The 17229-nt window shown below is 39.9% G+C and overlaps 1 protein-coding gene across 1 annotated transcript in view; it reads right to left on the minus strand.

Annotated features, from left to right (window-relative positions):
- The window catches only part of LOC139478718 (SCY1-like protein 2), a 517883-nt gene that overhangs the window by 481101 nt on the left and 19553 nt on the right, over window positions 1–17229 (minus strand). Inside the window, exons 3-4 of the mRNA XM_071261308.1 lie at window positions 3796–3956; window positions 2635–2734 (exon numbers count right to left, since the gene is read on the minus strand). Coding sequence (XP_071117409.1) covers window positions 2635–2734; window positions 3796–3956 — 261 coding nt within the window. The remainder of the gene's footprint in view (window positions 1–2634; window positions 2735–3795; window positions 3957–17229) is intronic.

The following is a 17229-nucleotide window of genomic DNA, read 5'->3' on the forward strand; positions in this document are numbered from 1 at the left end:
TCCAATCACTGGGCTGCAAGTGAAAACATGAGGTAGTCGAGATGATGATGGCGAAAAATATTCTCTGTCAGATGATGGAAGGCAGGCTAGAAACAAGAGACCTCCCTCCATTAGATTTCAAGCAGAATCATTAATACTTAATACAATTAAGCTTAAGCCAAAAAGAAATCTTTACAATGTATAAGGAGTAGCACATGGTTGAGAGACCGTGTGCTCAATAAATATAACAAAAATGTGTGAACATAATAATGTAATTAAATATAGTTTACTTTAATGTAAAACTGTGATACTAATTCTACAAGTATATTTGTTTCTATTGCAGGATGGAAATAGAAAAGTATTGAAGTGTATCTCACCTCAAAACAAGAGACCTCCCTTCATAAGAGTTCACGCAGAATGCATGAGGATGGGCAGTTGAGAAAGAAAGTCTAAAGAAGTGGACTAAAGGGCCAACCAGGGGACAGATAGCATCTGACAGGTGTCAAAGAAAGTCAAGATGCTAAACAATAATGTTGTGGTGAATAATAAAGTGGTGAATATATCTAAAATTAGATAGTGGAAGTCCAGGTGAAGCTGGAGAAATCACAGAGGCTGCAAATGGTACCAAAGTTATCGTTGTTAGTTATCTGATATTCAATTGCAGACATATGTATATATACTCACACGCAAAGTGGTTTTAAGCAAATAGGTAACAAACACGGAACCATAAATTGATACGAGTTTTAGCATGTAGCGAAGCCTGATGGTGTTATCAATATTTTGGCTGCATTTTGGAGGCCCCGAGTAAAAACGCAACATAAACAACGAATCACCAAAACGCACTATTTCAATGAATATGTGGATATCATGCACCCATATATCGCGAAATCGAAAATACACGAACTGTCACGAACTGTAGCCGATTCTTGGACCTACCACTCCTTGGTCAACAATGCCACCACGCCTTACTCAAATTCAGAGAAACCAGGCTATCGGACGTTTGGAAGCTGGAGAGTCTGTCCAAGATGTTGCCCGTCATTTCAACGTTAACATAACCACAATTTACCGTCTCCTGCATCGATACAATGCTACACAGACCACAGATGATCTTCCTCGGAGCGGTCGTCTTAGGGTCACCACACCTCGACAAGATCGGCAGATTACCCGTCAACACCAGCGACATCCGTTCCTAACTGCAAGTGAAAGTGCTCGACAGACCATAGGAACACATAATCGACACATTAGCCGGGACACTGTGATCCGACGTCTCCGTTCCAACAACCTCAGATGTCGCCGACCAGCACGTCGTCCTGTTCTCCAACCATTTCATCGACAAGCACGACTTCAGTGGGCACAGGGTCATCACAATTGGCGTCATCGTGAGTTGAGGCGTGTCATCTTCTCTGATGAAAGTCGCTTTTGTGTCTCCCATGCAGACGGAAGAGTCAGAATTTGGCGGCGTCGAGGTGATCGTTTCACTGACAGAAACGTTGTGGAAAGGGATCCATGGGGTGGACCTAGCGTCATGATATGGACAGGGATTCGACTTAATGCGAGACATGGACCCATGTGCTTTCTGAATGGTGGTCAAGGTCGGGGACACGGCGTCATTGTTCAGCGGTATATCGACCAAGTGATCAAACCCGACGTTGTTCCATTTTTTGCACAACATCAACAACACATTTTCAGCAGGACAACGCTCGTCCCCATGTTGCCAGAGCTACCATGGCCTTTCTGCAACAACACAACATCCGTGTTCTACCGTGGCCAGCCCTCAACCCTGATCTGAACCCCATCGAACACTTGTGGGGTGAGGTTCAACGGCGTCTGCACAATGTGGGCCCAGTCCCTACAACTGCTGATGAACTACGCACAGCTGCTCTGGATGTGTGCAGGAGGATCCCTAGGGCCTTCATAAATCGTCTGATCCACTCAATGTACAGGAGATGTGTGGCGATCAATGCTAATGGTGGTCACACCAGGTATTGACTGACATTTTGCGTATTGACCCGAAACTGTGTAAGGCCTTAACATTTGAAAAAAAACAATTATGTCATCTGCCTTTTAATCCATTAAACTGTCTTCAGTCAAATTTTTGTCAATATATATAAAATAAATAAATAACATGCATACTGCATACTCGACTTGTGAGTATATGATTATAATGACGACTAGGGGGTTATGAGAGGGGGCACTTGTATAACTAAGCATTATCAGTCAAAAATACAGGTTACCTCTGTAAACACATCAACTTAGTTATTAGTTGTTACATGAATTGATAAATATATACTTCCAATTTGGGAACTTGTAACGATATTTGACTTCGTGCCGAATATTGGCCTCTGAGCAGATCTAGATAAACCCCTGATTATACCCACAAGATTGACGTGAAGGGAGGTAGCTTTGTTTAATGCATGGGAATTAAATTAATAGTTATGGTACCATATTTACAGCGATTGATACTTTCGTTGTTATCGATAGTACTAATCAATATTAAAAATACTTCAACATTCTACATCTATGAATTGTCATCAGCTCATGGACAATGTGTGGATACTTTGATCAATTGTTACACCACTAGTCATGACAGACAAAATACATATGCAATCACTTTGGTTTGGCATCCTAAATATTTGGTTTATCAGTTTTACTCACCTTAAGCTCTTGAGGAACAGGTGCTGCGATGCGTTCATAGTTTCCGAGAACATTGGATAAACTTCCTATGACTGGTTCAGTTGCAAATGCCAAACTGTCACTGGAACATAAAAATAGTAGGACCAAACAATGTGTCATGTCCTTGGTACATTACGTGCTATAATATGGATAGAATAATGTTAAAAGTGAAATAAAGCTTCGATTTGTTCATTGAAAACAGTGATCTTCTATGCTTATCATGAAATGCAAATGTAAAAACATTGCCATGATGAGTTTATGACAAGGTTACAAGGTCAGAGCCAGAGTTGTTACATCATAAACAAACAGTATTAGTTACAAGGATCAAGTATGATAGAGGTACTTTTCTTGTTCACAAAATACCTTAAGTTTTAAAGACGAGAAACCATTTTCATATCAAGCATGCACGTTTTGGACTTATGATATTTAAGTATGGCCTATATGCGGGGTAAAGACAAACACTGACTTGAAGGTAAATCAGAAACATAATGAAATCAGAATGAGTCAACGACCTATTGATGTACAGAAATAAAATCAGCCTTTTTGAAACATTTTAGCCTTTCCTCTTTAACCATTGACGTCTTAGCTAAGAACATGCCAGTAAAGCGTCCAATTGCTATTCATATTTCCCATCTGATGGTTTCATTATCATTTGTAAATATTTTGCGTTTTTCTTCAATTATGAAGATCCTGTGGGCCAATACGGGCCCTCACACTGAAACCAATTAGTTTTAATTGAATACGAGATGTTGCAGGTAGTATATGTTAAGCATTTAGATATTTTGCATTGAAAGTTGTTACACGAACATATGTACACTGGCGCAAGGGGTGCACACCCAACCTTTTTTCAGACGCTAATGTCGGCCTGACAGTCCCTCGGTTATTCTTGCTCAAGTTGTGACTTGGGTAATATACACCCCCAGTGCTTCAATATCCTAGATCTACTTCTAAAAATGCTTGTCAAGGCAAATCACCTGGATGTAAATACAGGTAAATGTATTGTACCAAAAGGGTTATTAAACACAAATTCATGTAAAGATAATACACAGGAACTGATGTATGTGAATTGACGCTGGTGCCTTTAATGTGAAAATTGCTTTTTAACTAAGTGCAGAGTGACACAAAATAAGGAAATGTACCTACTGGCACTCCTCGACTCCATGCATTACTGACAGTACATTGGGATGGCGAACATGTTCCAGTTGATTAACTTCTTTCCGGAGAAGTTCAGATACTGTCTCACGTCGCCGAGGTTTGTGAAGTTTGTCTGCAATCTTTTTCTCAAAAAGAAAGACAGATGCTTCCTTAATAAAACAAAAGAAATAGAGATAATTAACACCAATTTGTAACAAAATTCCTTAGATAACGTAATTTACTGTATCGTGTTCTCAAAGTTAAAAAGAATTACTTATAGTGATGTCAGAAGTATATCCTACATTGCAACTAAAAAGGTGTTTGCATTACATACGAAAACAGAAGCAGTCCCACCTTTCCTGAATGTCCCAAAACTTTCTTCTCATGAACCGTGTACCATTTAGACTTTATCAACAACGGACCTCACCAATATCTCACTCTAATTCTCTATTGTTGTTTAATGCAGTACATCACAGTTCAATACTTCTACCCAAATAACAGAAGTTTGAGTAACTCCTTCTTAATAATATCACTTATGGATTAAGGAAAATACATGCAAAACAGTCTGCATCCAAACATTCTGTTCAGTCTAGTTCTCAAAACTGCTGCTAACAGTCAATATAATAATATCTAATGAAAATGATATTGTAGCCACATTCGGACAGGTAGGCACACATGTTTTTGGCACAGACGAGCACACGCTGAAACAAAAAGAATTTTGAATACACAATGTCTTTTAGAAAGTGGTCAAATGTGCTGAAGAAAAGGTGCCTTACTCTGAGAAGTGTGGCTTCGAATCCGGGATGGAACTCAACTTAAAAAAGCAGTAGAGTATGTTCTTTATTGAGAAAGTGTAATGCCAAATATAACATATGTTAATAAGTCACATGCCTCAAACTACTTCTACAAATTTGTCTGGACCAGAAAATGGTTGGTATTATGAAACACATCCTGCATCTTTGGATTACATGAACACACAATTAACCAATTCACCTAGCTTGACCACCCAGTTCATTTAGTCGCATCTTATATCAAGCATAGGTTGCGACCAATTCTGACTCAGAATGGCCATGACGCCCTTTCTGCACTGCGCATTTGAGATTTATCTTTCAGCTTTTACAGTGTATTATTAAACAATATGACTCGTCCAAATGCTCAACATACCTTTCTAGAATATCGAAATATGTCCTTAAAAACAAACATTAAATTTACAGAGAATTGTCTATAATTGAAATGATATCTTATATTAAACTCAAAAGCACAATGGAAAAGAAAAGAAATCACACAGCAGAACCTACTTTCAAAGGTATTATTGATAAGTGGTGAGAAATTGCATCACTGGCTTACTAACTGCCAGCAAGCACTGTTCCAATATTTCAAAAGCCAGTAGGTGGCCAATTTATAATGTGCAACTACCCTTGAGATGCATAGCTCAATTTGGGGACAATTTCTACTCAGATTGTAACAGACAGGCAATCTCTTATTGTTGGACTGCCTGAAGCATAATTGTGTTTTACAAGACTTTTCGTTGACAAGTTTTTGGGGGGGAATAAAACCCCAGCCACACACCTCCACCCCAAAGAAATGCAGTTTGTGTGAATTTAGGTGATGGTATAAGTAAAAAGGTCAAATCAGGGTCAAGTGATAAAGTATCACAAACTGATGTATATAGCATTACCAACTAAACATACAATATTACTTTCTTGATAGATTATTATTTTGCGGGGCAAAATGATTCAGTAATTGCCCTAAATAGTCATTTTTGAATATGGTTGCTGTGGCCATGTTCTAGTGGTTTTTGATGAGACGTTTACAACGGAGGAGGCTCGAGGTTCGATGAATAAACAGGTCACAACATGAGTTCACTTGACTTTCAGTTAGGTGTACATGAGATCAGTATCTCCTTGTGTGAGTAACCAACTGGTCAAACTTAATCAGTGTCAGTCGCCATCAGCGATGAATGAAAATACATAAATGTAATCCCATTGTCACAACAGTACACACACAGATTAAGTGAACCTGAACTAGCATCAAGTAGAATCAGCAAAATAAAAAGTCACCCGAATCAGCAATGCATCAACATTGCCACAGCTCATTATTGCGATCCTCACATAACCATTGACTGGTATTAAGAAATCAAACAAAATTTGTGTATAATTCTAAGAACACTACCCGTATTGCATCATCAGCCATAAACTACTGTTTCGGCTGTCATCACACTATAAATCAGACGCCCTCTTGACTGCCATACATACCTAATAGTCATGAGGGGAACTGAAATGCAGCTGTGCAAGCGCGAGGCAATAAAACGTCACTTCTTTCAACCACTAACCCTCATTGTCTAGATGCAGAAACGTTTGGAAGGTGGGAGGTACTAATTCCTGATGTAAAAGAGTATGTATAATACTTACTGATGTAATCTTAGAATTATACTCTATGATAACTTTTGTTTGGTAATTCTTTTGAATATATTACCTCTATTACATCATTAGCCAGCATACACCAGAGGGACCGGTGGGATCTGACATCCAGCATCCCCAGATAGTTGGCAGAAATGAAGTGGGAGTATATACATAGATTAAGTGTACCAAGACATCCACCAACGGTACGATCTGATAGGCTGGTCGTGTGATCTAAGATCATATTTCTTGCTCTTGAGTCTTTACCTGCTGGAGAAGCCAAGATTCCCCCTTATAAGTTGAAACCTTACCCCTATATAGACGATGTTTTGAGTTGGTCAGGGTTAACCAGAACGCCCAGATATGTTTATTCTGCAGCTGATAGGAAGTTGTTGATGTATCAGTCTCACTAGCCTTTGATGAGCAAACCTGATGACTGGGTTGATGATCTTGGTAAATAGCCATAGAGCGATTGGTATGCCAAGCGGTAGAACGCTTTGAACTCAACCCTCTGCCTGCTGACTGCAAATTGTCGACAACTTGCATGTACACACTTCAAGAGCAGCTTCTTGTAAATCTAGACTTATCTTCCAGTTTCCTTGCCTGAGAAAGCTCAAGGTCGTACAAGACAATCCTTGTTGTGCACTTTCAAGTTGTTAATCATGCGCATGTCTTTGAAACCAGGAAGACTGGAGTGTAGAATCCATTGGTGGTGTCTGACTGTTTTAATGCACTTACTGCCCCCTTGAGTACAAGTTTCTGTATGGCCATGTTCGCGGCAGCTAGCTTGGATCCAGACAGATGAAATAGGCACCCTATGGGATCGACCACAAGTTTGGGACGTTGTAGGAAATGTGTCGTCCATGACTTACTTTGCAGCATATTGCATCAGACAACCCTTGACTGATGCCGGGGTCGGTTTTGTGTTGAATGCAACACAGCAATCAATGTCCATCAGACAGGCTTTGGAGAGATATGCTGAACTTGAAATGACTCATACATGACTGTGACATCAACTCGGAATGCCTCTGCCTTTGTCTCTGCTACATTTCACATCTGCTCACTTTTGGCATAGTTGCCCAAGGGAAATGTTGATCTGTCTTGTCAGACTGGAGCATGAAAAGAATCCCGCGCCAATGTCACATGTCTTCCGATTGGGAGGATCTCGCTGAACTTGATACTCTGCTGGACGTTTCTGCATTCTGGAATGCAGGCTGAGTGTAAAATTCTGGAACCTCTGATGGATCAACTGGACAATCCCTTACTTGACGACGTGAAGACTCTTGTTGAAGAACAAGGGTGCTGTGATAGCATGCAACAACATACTTCCCTACAGAAGATGTTCTGACGTATGTAGTACAATGTACGAGATGTTCTGGCGTATCTGCTGTATGAGTTGGTTGCGCTGTTAACTAGAAACCTGGCTGACATTTATAGTTCAGCTGACTGGAGATCCTCCTGTTGAGGATATCGTCTGAGGAGCTGTGGACAAGATCCAACTGTTCCAGGCTGAGGTCGTCTCTTTTTGTCCAAGGATTAACCAGCAATTGATTAATCAGGGGGATGACATGTCTGATACCAGCTGCAAACCAGCTGATGTAGGTTCTGGTGTTTAACATCTGCTTGTTGAAAAGTATCGAGATCTTTGAACCTGGCCATCTCAACAAGCACCTTTGTAGACAAATATTTTACTTCCTCGTGATAATCTTCGATGATGGTAGGATGTTTGGGCAAGTGCAATCGTGTGTCATATAGGCGGTCCTACTGATTGAAGAAAGGCTAAGGCTAACATTTTTGGCTCTAGATGTGTTCAGTCACAAATCTATCTTCTTAATCAAGTTGTCAGGAAACGACAGAAAGGTGAGTGTGTGACTTGAGTCACGAAGCATGAAGCACGAAGCACGAAGCACATGCCAAGTAACGGTGACAGGAAGCTGACCTCAACTTATCTGATCTTCCACCTTGGCTGTCACGCATAACGATATGTTAAGTGAAACGTCTGTTAAGCTTTACAGCACTTGCATGAGTTTTCTACTCATCTGAAGTCGTGGTGTCTACAACTCATAGGAGATTGATATCTGTCCTTATACCCGCTGTGACGAGATGCACATGGCCTACAGATTTTACTCATGATAATACAGGGATTTGTGAGACACGTAATGATTGCTAATGACACTCTGTTTGTCATGAGTGTGTATGGTACCCCTGGTTGGCGATGCCTTGTTGTAATCTGATTTATCCTTCGATTTCGATCTACCAGTATCTATTTGTGAACTGCAATGTCCTCTGAGATACAGATGCAAGACGTTGTCACGTAGTGCTGACCTTGGTGAAGTAATGGTTTTAGAAAATTGAGTTAGGTGAAAGGGATTGTGTGGGCTAGGATGGGTTTCAACCCTGGAATGGCCACCCAGCGGGGTACGCCTGCTCCTTTTTATCCAGTGGCGGGTGGGACAAGCAACAAGATCTACCCTCTCTAGGGGAAACAGCGCCCCAATGCATCACCGACTTATTACTTCACCCAAGTCGTCTTGAATCAAGACGTTGATGTTAATTTTAGCAACGAATATGTCTTTGATTTTTAACATGTTATGATTTTTGTATGATAAACCAAGAGTTATCTATATAAAATTAAATTTCCGTTGTGTTCATTGGAATTCCTGCATTCTGATTAGCTGAATTGGTCACGTGTTATTGAATTCATTTCCCAATGAATGTAAAAAATTAAGCCACGCCCACCGAGGCGCACTACTTTTATTACTGCTGAATGCCAGGGAATCCCAATATTACAGTCGAGGGAATTCCCTTTCTGCTTATGTGTATCGTCATGCACAGGACATTTAACAACATTCATGCATATTCATTGACCAAACTACCCTTTGAAACCGAAGGCCAAGAAGGAATGAAACAGCAAACGTTCAGGCTCGCTTGCCTGTTTTTCCCCCGCTCGCCTCAGTTCCACAACTTTCATGTATTCATATTTCATTTCTAACTAGCATTTTTCCAACTGTGTTTTCCCTTTTTCAGGGAACTAATGTTTGAATCTGGCTGTAACTGACCATGTCATTTGAAACAGCCGCCTTCTCCCGGACATATTTCTTCCGGTTCGTTAAAGTCTGACTGTTGCAGTTCTTCTCGCCTCTTGCCTTAATTGACAGGTCCTATGAACATTGTTTTGATCCTACTCCTCATGGATTTACTACTGACTATGTAGGCGTGTCAAGTTATGTGCATAAATTAAATGATCACCTGATTCATGTCGCGCCACAGTATGTATTCCTACACCTGGAATGTTTATGAATCTCGTCATTTTTGTCTGTTTTGTCTGTAGTAGTTTTGGGTTAAACTACTGTAGATAAAACATTTATTTACGTTGTCGAATTTAATTATAAGCATTGACTGTGAATTTTTATTGGTTCATTGAGGTATGAATCGAAAAACCGATGTGCAAACTTTATGTAAGAATCCACTACACACATCAGTTTTTCGATTCATACCTCAATGAACCGAATACACAATACTGAAATAAAATTTCTTATATGTGTGTGTAGAGGGGGGGGGGGGGGAGAGACAAAGTTTGTTGTCTTTTAGATATATGCAACATTATCTAAAAATCATACTGGACCCAAAAGATCAAATTATCTCCCCCTTCAAAAGCAAAAAAAAGAAGAAAAAAGCACAAAACAAAAAACAAAACAAAAACACTCAAAAAACATGTTTTTAAACAATATCCATATTTTCACATACCGGCATTTAGGAGATAAACCTACAGTGTTTTGAAATTTGATGTAGTCCCACTGTAGAATAGATACCTCTTTATTTTAATTTTGTACCGAGCGCTTTAGCGCGATGTTCCAAATTATAATAAAGAGGTACCCATTCTACAGTGGGACTGCATCAAATTTCAAAACACAGTAGGTATATCTCAATTCTACCATGACGGCAACAACGCTTTGAAAACGGCGCTCTCTTGCAACGCGTAATAACACAGGTGCACAGGTCCGCAATCTTAGAACATTCCGAAAAGTGGTCACAGGTAGTTACATATGTAACAATTATTACTAAAGTTCAAGAGTAGTTCATAATAAGTGTTCAAAACTTAGTTTTTCAAAAGAAGTTGACAAATAACAGTCCAAACTTAGTCCAAAGAGAGATGTTTTAATTTCTACCAAACTGTTGTACACTGTTGTACACTGGCTGTCATTTCTCGGAATTTTGGAGTGAGGACATTTCTTGGAAATCGAACATGCCATTATTTCTATTGTAGGGCTGACGGGTAATAGAAAAATGTTTTAAAATGCTAAACGAATATATTTCTACAGCAAACTTTATGAATTAACATTATGTTATACATTTAACGTGTGTAAGTGTTATTAGTTAGTTAGCTATTACCCCGAGTAAAGAATAATAACATCAAAGTAAATGCCTCTCCACCCGGAACTTGTATGTGGCAGAACTTGACCTACATCACGGTTACTCACATACTCACAGCTGTCAATGGCTGACAATCTTGTGTTTACATTCCCGGTAACGAGTTATAGAATGAAGCAGGATGACAACCCCGATCTATGATGTGGTTCAGCATTAACAGGTAGATTATCTGGGATTGATCCAGCCTGCTGGTACATCCATATGATTACCAATGCGACTGGGTATGACTGAACAGTCGCTTTTTAGGCTGCAGACTAGCCGGATATTTTGAAACTAGGAATTCGCATGGTGTGACCTATTAATTTCAAGATTTCACGGATCCAAAGCCAAATAGTGACAGAACTTAGAAATTTGTGTCCCAGAAATAGTGGATCGTGTATGATTTTCTTAATTGTGCGTGTTCTGAAATGAATTTCATGAAGTTTTATAAGCTGTCACTTCAGTTGGGATACTGTTTTCGTGGACTTTCGAAGGGGAGTGTATTCTGATGGACTTTCAAATCCCCTCCTACCAAATTCTAACGGTGGTGGTTGACGGAGATGGCAACGAATATCGATCAGAAAAGGTTGGTAAACAACATGTTGTCATGAATAAAAAACAATTTTTATAATGTTATATTTTACGCTCATTGTCGGTTGTTTCAATGAGGAAATAGATTAAATTGTTCCGATTCTGGTCACCATAGAACATTTCTGTAACAGTTTCATAAACATTTCATTTGTATGCAAAGGATATGCCTTCGTTAAATCTTTTAATGTCATTATCGAAGCAGTCAGGGTTGCGGCCTAGAACTCCCCAAACATCCGATATCAAACTACCGTATTTCCTCTATTTGCCAATACGCCGTCTATTAACTTCGCGATTGCCCTTGACTCGGCGTGTATTAGAGACCTGGCTGGTATTAGAGACCCAGCGTGTATTCGAGGAAATAAATATTCATTTTACAGTTTATATGGGTGTGATCGATCGGCAGCCATTTTTTATGAATCGATATGAAGGCTTTCTATGTATTCATGCGCACGTTTTTGGTGAAAGGGCTTAATATATTTGAAAGGGGTTTCCGTAGCAAAAAGGAAACCTATTTTTAACCAATCAGAATCAAGCATTCATCAATGTCATGGTAAAATACATAATTAAGCCACAGCAATTCGATAACAAAAGATGATTATTCGCCTTCAAAATAAAACACCGTTTTTTCTTGTGCATAGTGCGCACTTCTTTTTTTAAATGCAGCTGTGCATAATACACGCATACAATTGAGTTTAGTTCTTGAAAATAAGTTTCTGTGAGCGCGTAACGCCGGAAAAGGCATATCAACAAATAAATCAGTAAGTTCTGTTATCTACAATATCTGCATTAAACATTCTTTTCAGTTATGATTGAGGGTATTTAATAACCGAATCTGGGGCGCATTATAATCAAGTGTACAATATCCACTAGAAAATACCAATTTGGCCCCGTAAATACGTAACACAAACATTTATTTATTGATCTTGGTTTTTTGTTGCCCTTTCCCCACCTCCGTCCAACCAATTTGGTCCAAGGAGTCTGTAATACAGGGGAAAGCATTGGTCTGGCCCTAAGGAAATTACAAAATAAATACTTGGAAAAAACATAATAACATATCCCATTACCTATACCATGTAAATAAAATCTGACAATGATACTTACAGCAATGACATTTTACAACATGATTACAATAACTGGAAGATTGGTATGAGCATTTAAGAGACACAATTGCTGGGATCATCATACTGCTTCAAAGACAATTTACATGGTTTCAAGAAGATGTCACAAATGTCAAAGGTAACAATGACCATACACATCCACACCTCAAAATTGGTGTGTATAGTTGTGACAAACCAAAGAACAAAATTCTTGTAAAGTGTATGTATTAATGTCAACCTTTGACACCTTTTGCATTCTAAGCCTATTTTTACCTCGTCAACGTGACACAGAATAAGTTGAAGTTGGTCCACCCTTGTCGAAGCTTTATTCTGACTTTAAAAGTATATTTTGAAATTATTTTGTGCTTGTAATGTTTACTTGTCAGTTTGGATGTGTTTAGATGACATACATATCTCATGTGGTTTTGCGCAAAAAAATGTCTTATATGAGAAGTACAAATGTATTCTTGTCTGAAATATGAAAATGCAGACAATACCGTTGTTGTAATCGGACACAATATATATTTTTAGCGTGAATTTGCAAACCCGTCGTAAGAGACGACTAAGTACATCAGGAAGTCAGGCTTAATGGCTGTGTTGATTGTATGTCATATTATGCCAATTCTGTGGATTGATGCTCATGAGGTCATTCACTGGCTTATGTGGTCCAGACTCGAATTTTTACAAAAAGTCGCCATGTGACTGGAATATTGCTGATTAAACATAAAATATTGTTTTCATTGTGACCAAGAACGTTGCTTTTTACTATTTCTAAGTTCGCTGTTTAGCAATTAAGGGCTATACCTTAAAATGTGAATATGAGAAAGCAAATATGTGTTATGAGAAGTGTCAAACATGTATTATTTTCAATATGTACCATTTCATTGATCAATTTAATTTATACTCTTAGCTCATATTGATTCATTCAACATTCAAATAAATATTTAACTTAAGAAACCCAACACTCTCGATAACTCCAAAATTACCCTTCATAGATAGTAAAATAAAACTTCTCGTCTTAACAACACCCACCCTACAGCAAGGCGCAGGTGCACACCATTTGAGTACACAGACACACTGTTTTGTGTCTCGAAAATGTTTCTGTTTGTTTGTTTGTTTAACCCCGCAATCAGTATTATTCCAGCTACATGACGGCGGTCTGAAAATAATCGAGTCTGGACCAGACAATCGAGTGATTGATATCATGAGCATCGCCATCGCGAGCCTGACCAACCGATCCCCTTGGCCGCCTCTTACGACAAGCATGGGTTGTTGAAGGCCTATTCTTATCGGATCTTGACGGGTATATATATATGTGTGTGTGTTTATATACACTCTCTCAAAAAAGAAACGCAACCCCTGTCTGAAAATATGAGAAAACCCCAAGAAGAAAAATATTGATTGTAAATACATTTTTGCTGATATGCACTTATACCATGTACACTGTTTATTAACGTAAGCGCCCAAACACACCAATTTTCGTGCACAAGGGCATTTTATTGTTACTTTTATCATAGCGAGCAAAATTTTCACGTGGCCCATGCCAAAAGCCTCATGCATGTGCAATTCATTGAAAGAGCAGTAGAAGTATAGGTTTATAAAAGCACGTGTTGATTAGCGATTCACTTTATCATTTTCACCGAGAGACAAGGTCGAACATGCCACGGTTGAGTGCTGCAGATCGAAATATCGCCGTTGGTCGTATTGAGGCCGGGCAAAGCTTTGGAAACGTTACCCGGCAACTCAATGTTCATAAAACAACGATTTCCCGACCTTGGAGCCGATACACCCAGTTTCATGCAACTGAAGATCGCCACAGAAGTGGTAGGCCAAGGGTTACCACACCACCTCAGGATCGATTCATCCGGGTCACCCGCCTACGTAATCGGCTAGACATACCTACCGTTATTGCAACACAGGTGCCAGGTTTGAGAAGAGTGTCCGCACAAACAATAAGGAACCGTCTACGAGAGGCCGGTCTACGTGCAAGAAGACCACTTATTGGACCTGTTTTACGCCACGAACATCGATGCCAACGACTCAGGTGGTGCACCAACGTTCGGATATGGACCCTCAGAAACTGGAGGCGCGTCTGGTTTAGTGACGAATCACGTTTTCTCTTACAACGCCGTGACGGAAGACAGCGTTTCTATAGAAAAGGAAACGAACATTTTGCCCCGAACTGTGTTCGGCAGGTCGACAGATTTGGAGGAGGGAGCGTCATGGTGTGGGGAGCCATGTCTTACAACCAAAGATCAGACTTGGCAGATTCGTGGCAATTTGACAGCCCAGCACTATATCAATGACGTTTTACAGCCTCATCTTCTGCCGATTATCGACCAACAGAGGGAGCCCTATCAACACGACAACGCCCGGCCGCACACTGCTCATGCAACAGTGAATTTTCTCCAGAATTCTAACGTCAACGTGTTACCATGGCCCTCCCGATCACCAGACATCAACCCAATCGAACATCTTTGGGATTATCTGGACCGACGAGTACGTGCACGTACACCGCCGCCGCAGACGTTGGATGCACTAGCCGTTGCACTGCAGGAGGAGTGGAGAGCAATCCCTCATGAAAGAATCCGGCGTCTAATCCGTTCTGTTCCTAGGAGGTGTAATGCTGTGATCGCAGCTCGTGGCGTTCATACGAGGTACCGAGAAAGACGCCCCCTTGCGTCAAGTCAATCTTAGTGAGAGAACTGTCGAAGTCTGCACTTAAACCTGCATAACTGTACTGCCACCATGCCAAATTTCATGTTGTTGTCTTCAATAATAAATGTGTTATAATAACTTGAATATTGATATAAACATCTTGAAAATATAGGGGTTGCGTTTCTTTTTTGAGAGAGTGTATGTTTATTGTTTTACGCCACTCAGCAATATTCCAGCTTATGACGGCGAACTGTGAATTATCGAGTCTGGACCTGACAATCAAGTTTTTGACATCATGAGCATCGATCCACGCAATTTGGATATGACATGCATCAACCAAGTCAGCGAGCCTGACCACCCAATGGCGTTAGTCGCCTCTTACCACAAACATAGTCACCTTTTACGGTCTTCAGCATGGGTTGCTTTCCTGTCTTATTACCTCTTTTAATTATTTGAGTTATTTTTATGGTATTAATATAAAATAGTAATGCCCAAAAACAACTAGGCATACATTTGTATTGTTATTGTTTATTTTCATCATGAAACCTTTTTGTAACACTGGCAACTAATGATATTACCAAATGTGTGACAGTGTTCCATAAATATATATTTTCAGTTTCTTACATGAAATGAAGAAATTAGGAATTAAACTTTTGTTATCACTGATCATTACCTCTTAAGAAATCAAATGAACCATAAAATAGACAATTATGTCACTGTCTGATGTTTTTTTAGGCCACCAGCCTCGCTGTCCTTTTTATTGGGCATTTATCACATGCAGTATACAGTATTTCAAGAGATATCTACAGTATACCACATGCGGTAATATACAATGTGAGCTGGGCAGTAGCGCACATTTCCTCCCCCCTCTCCCTCAAGCAAACCCCTCGCGGGGGAGTGACCAGGTCACAGGTCAGGCGTGCACTGGACAGCTGTTTCACTGGGGGCTAGTGAGGGATGCGGGAGGCCGGCCATACATACTCTTGGAGTTGTGGGACTGCAACTTCATGCTGTTGTCTTATAAGGCCAAGAGTAAGATCACCAGGACGACCACTGCACGTGAGGCATGTGGGTTGTGGACGAGATACTACGTAGCATAGCTGTATTACCTTATAAAGAATAGTAATGAATGTTAGAAAGAGATATATCCATCAAGACCGGCGCGAGCTGGCAGTTGAGATCTGGGAGCTGAACACGAAACAGCTAGCGAAGCTCCCATGCACAATAAAACGTTGTGGGCCCACAGACGGAGTTGTGTTGTATATTGAAGAAGTATCCCCTAGAACAACATACATTTTCTACGGCGGATAAATTGGTGTAGCTTTGATCCTCGGTACCTCAAACCCAAAGCACCAAGATAAAGAAGGTAGTCAACACGAAGTGAATTTCTATTATTCGTCTGGGGTCCACAACATCATCTACAACATCAGCCACAACGTCGTTCACAACATCAGCCACAACTTCATCCACAGCACCATCCACAACAGCAACGACGGCCACAACAACAGCAATAACAACAGTCAGCATTCTGGTTCATGTGGTTTGTCTACTCTCAAGCTACTTCATAAAGCTTGATATCGGCTCATCATTATTGTCTTCATCGTTTTCCCTACTCTGAGACCTTGTCACCACCCCTCCGCCATTAGCTGGGACCGGCAACTTCTTGGAAGACCAGTAAAAGAAGAATCTGAAGTTTATTTCAGCCATCGCAACCGCCCTCTACCACTTAGAAGGTATACGACCAGTGAAGCATTACACAGTCCTCGATAGATATCATCAACTACAAGATCAACGCCTGAACCAGAGAAGTCTCAGCTTTCTTCATTCTACTGTGTGTCTGCAGTGTGTCTATTGTTTGTCTGCAGTATTCTCTCTCAAGAAACATTTCTCAAACGTTTGACGTTTGTTTTCTGGAACGAACATTTTATTATTTATTTCTTGGAACAATTCATCTATTTCATTCATTGGAACATTTATTGGTAAGAACTATTTTTTATTTCCATTTTTATATAAAACAAAAATGGCAACTTTTACGTTATATGCATTAATTTGCAAGCATAGTGTGTATGCTGAACGTGGGTCAGTGGACGCCAGAGTGAACGACTGATGTGTGTCAAGTAAAAGATAAGGAGGAAATATGATAGTTTGTTTATACACGATGATGACTGATAGGCTAATTTGGCTTATTATCTGATCCTATTATGTCATATACAGGTATTAATCTAGCCATTAGAAACATTAACATGGAACAAACAATAGGTTCCCCACCGTAGTGTTGGTGGTATTTT

The sequence above is a fragment of the Haliotis cracherodii genome, unplaced genomic scaffold (assembly GCF_022045235.1).
Source record: "Haliotis cracherodii isolate W230 unplaced genomic scaffold, xgHalCrac1.p SCAF_4, whole genome shotgun sequence".
Lineage (NCBI taxonomy): Eukaryota > Metazoa > Mollusca > Gastropoda > Lepetellida > Haliotidae > Haliotis > Haliotis cracherodii.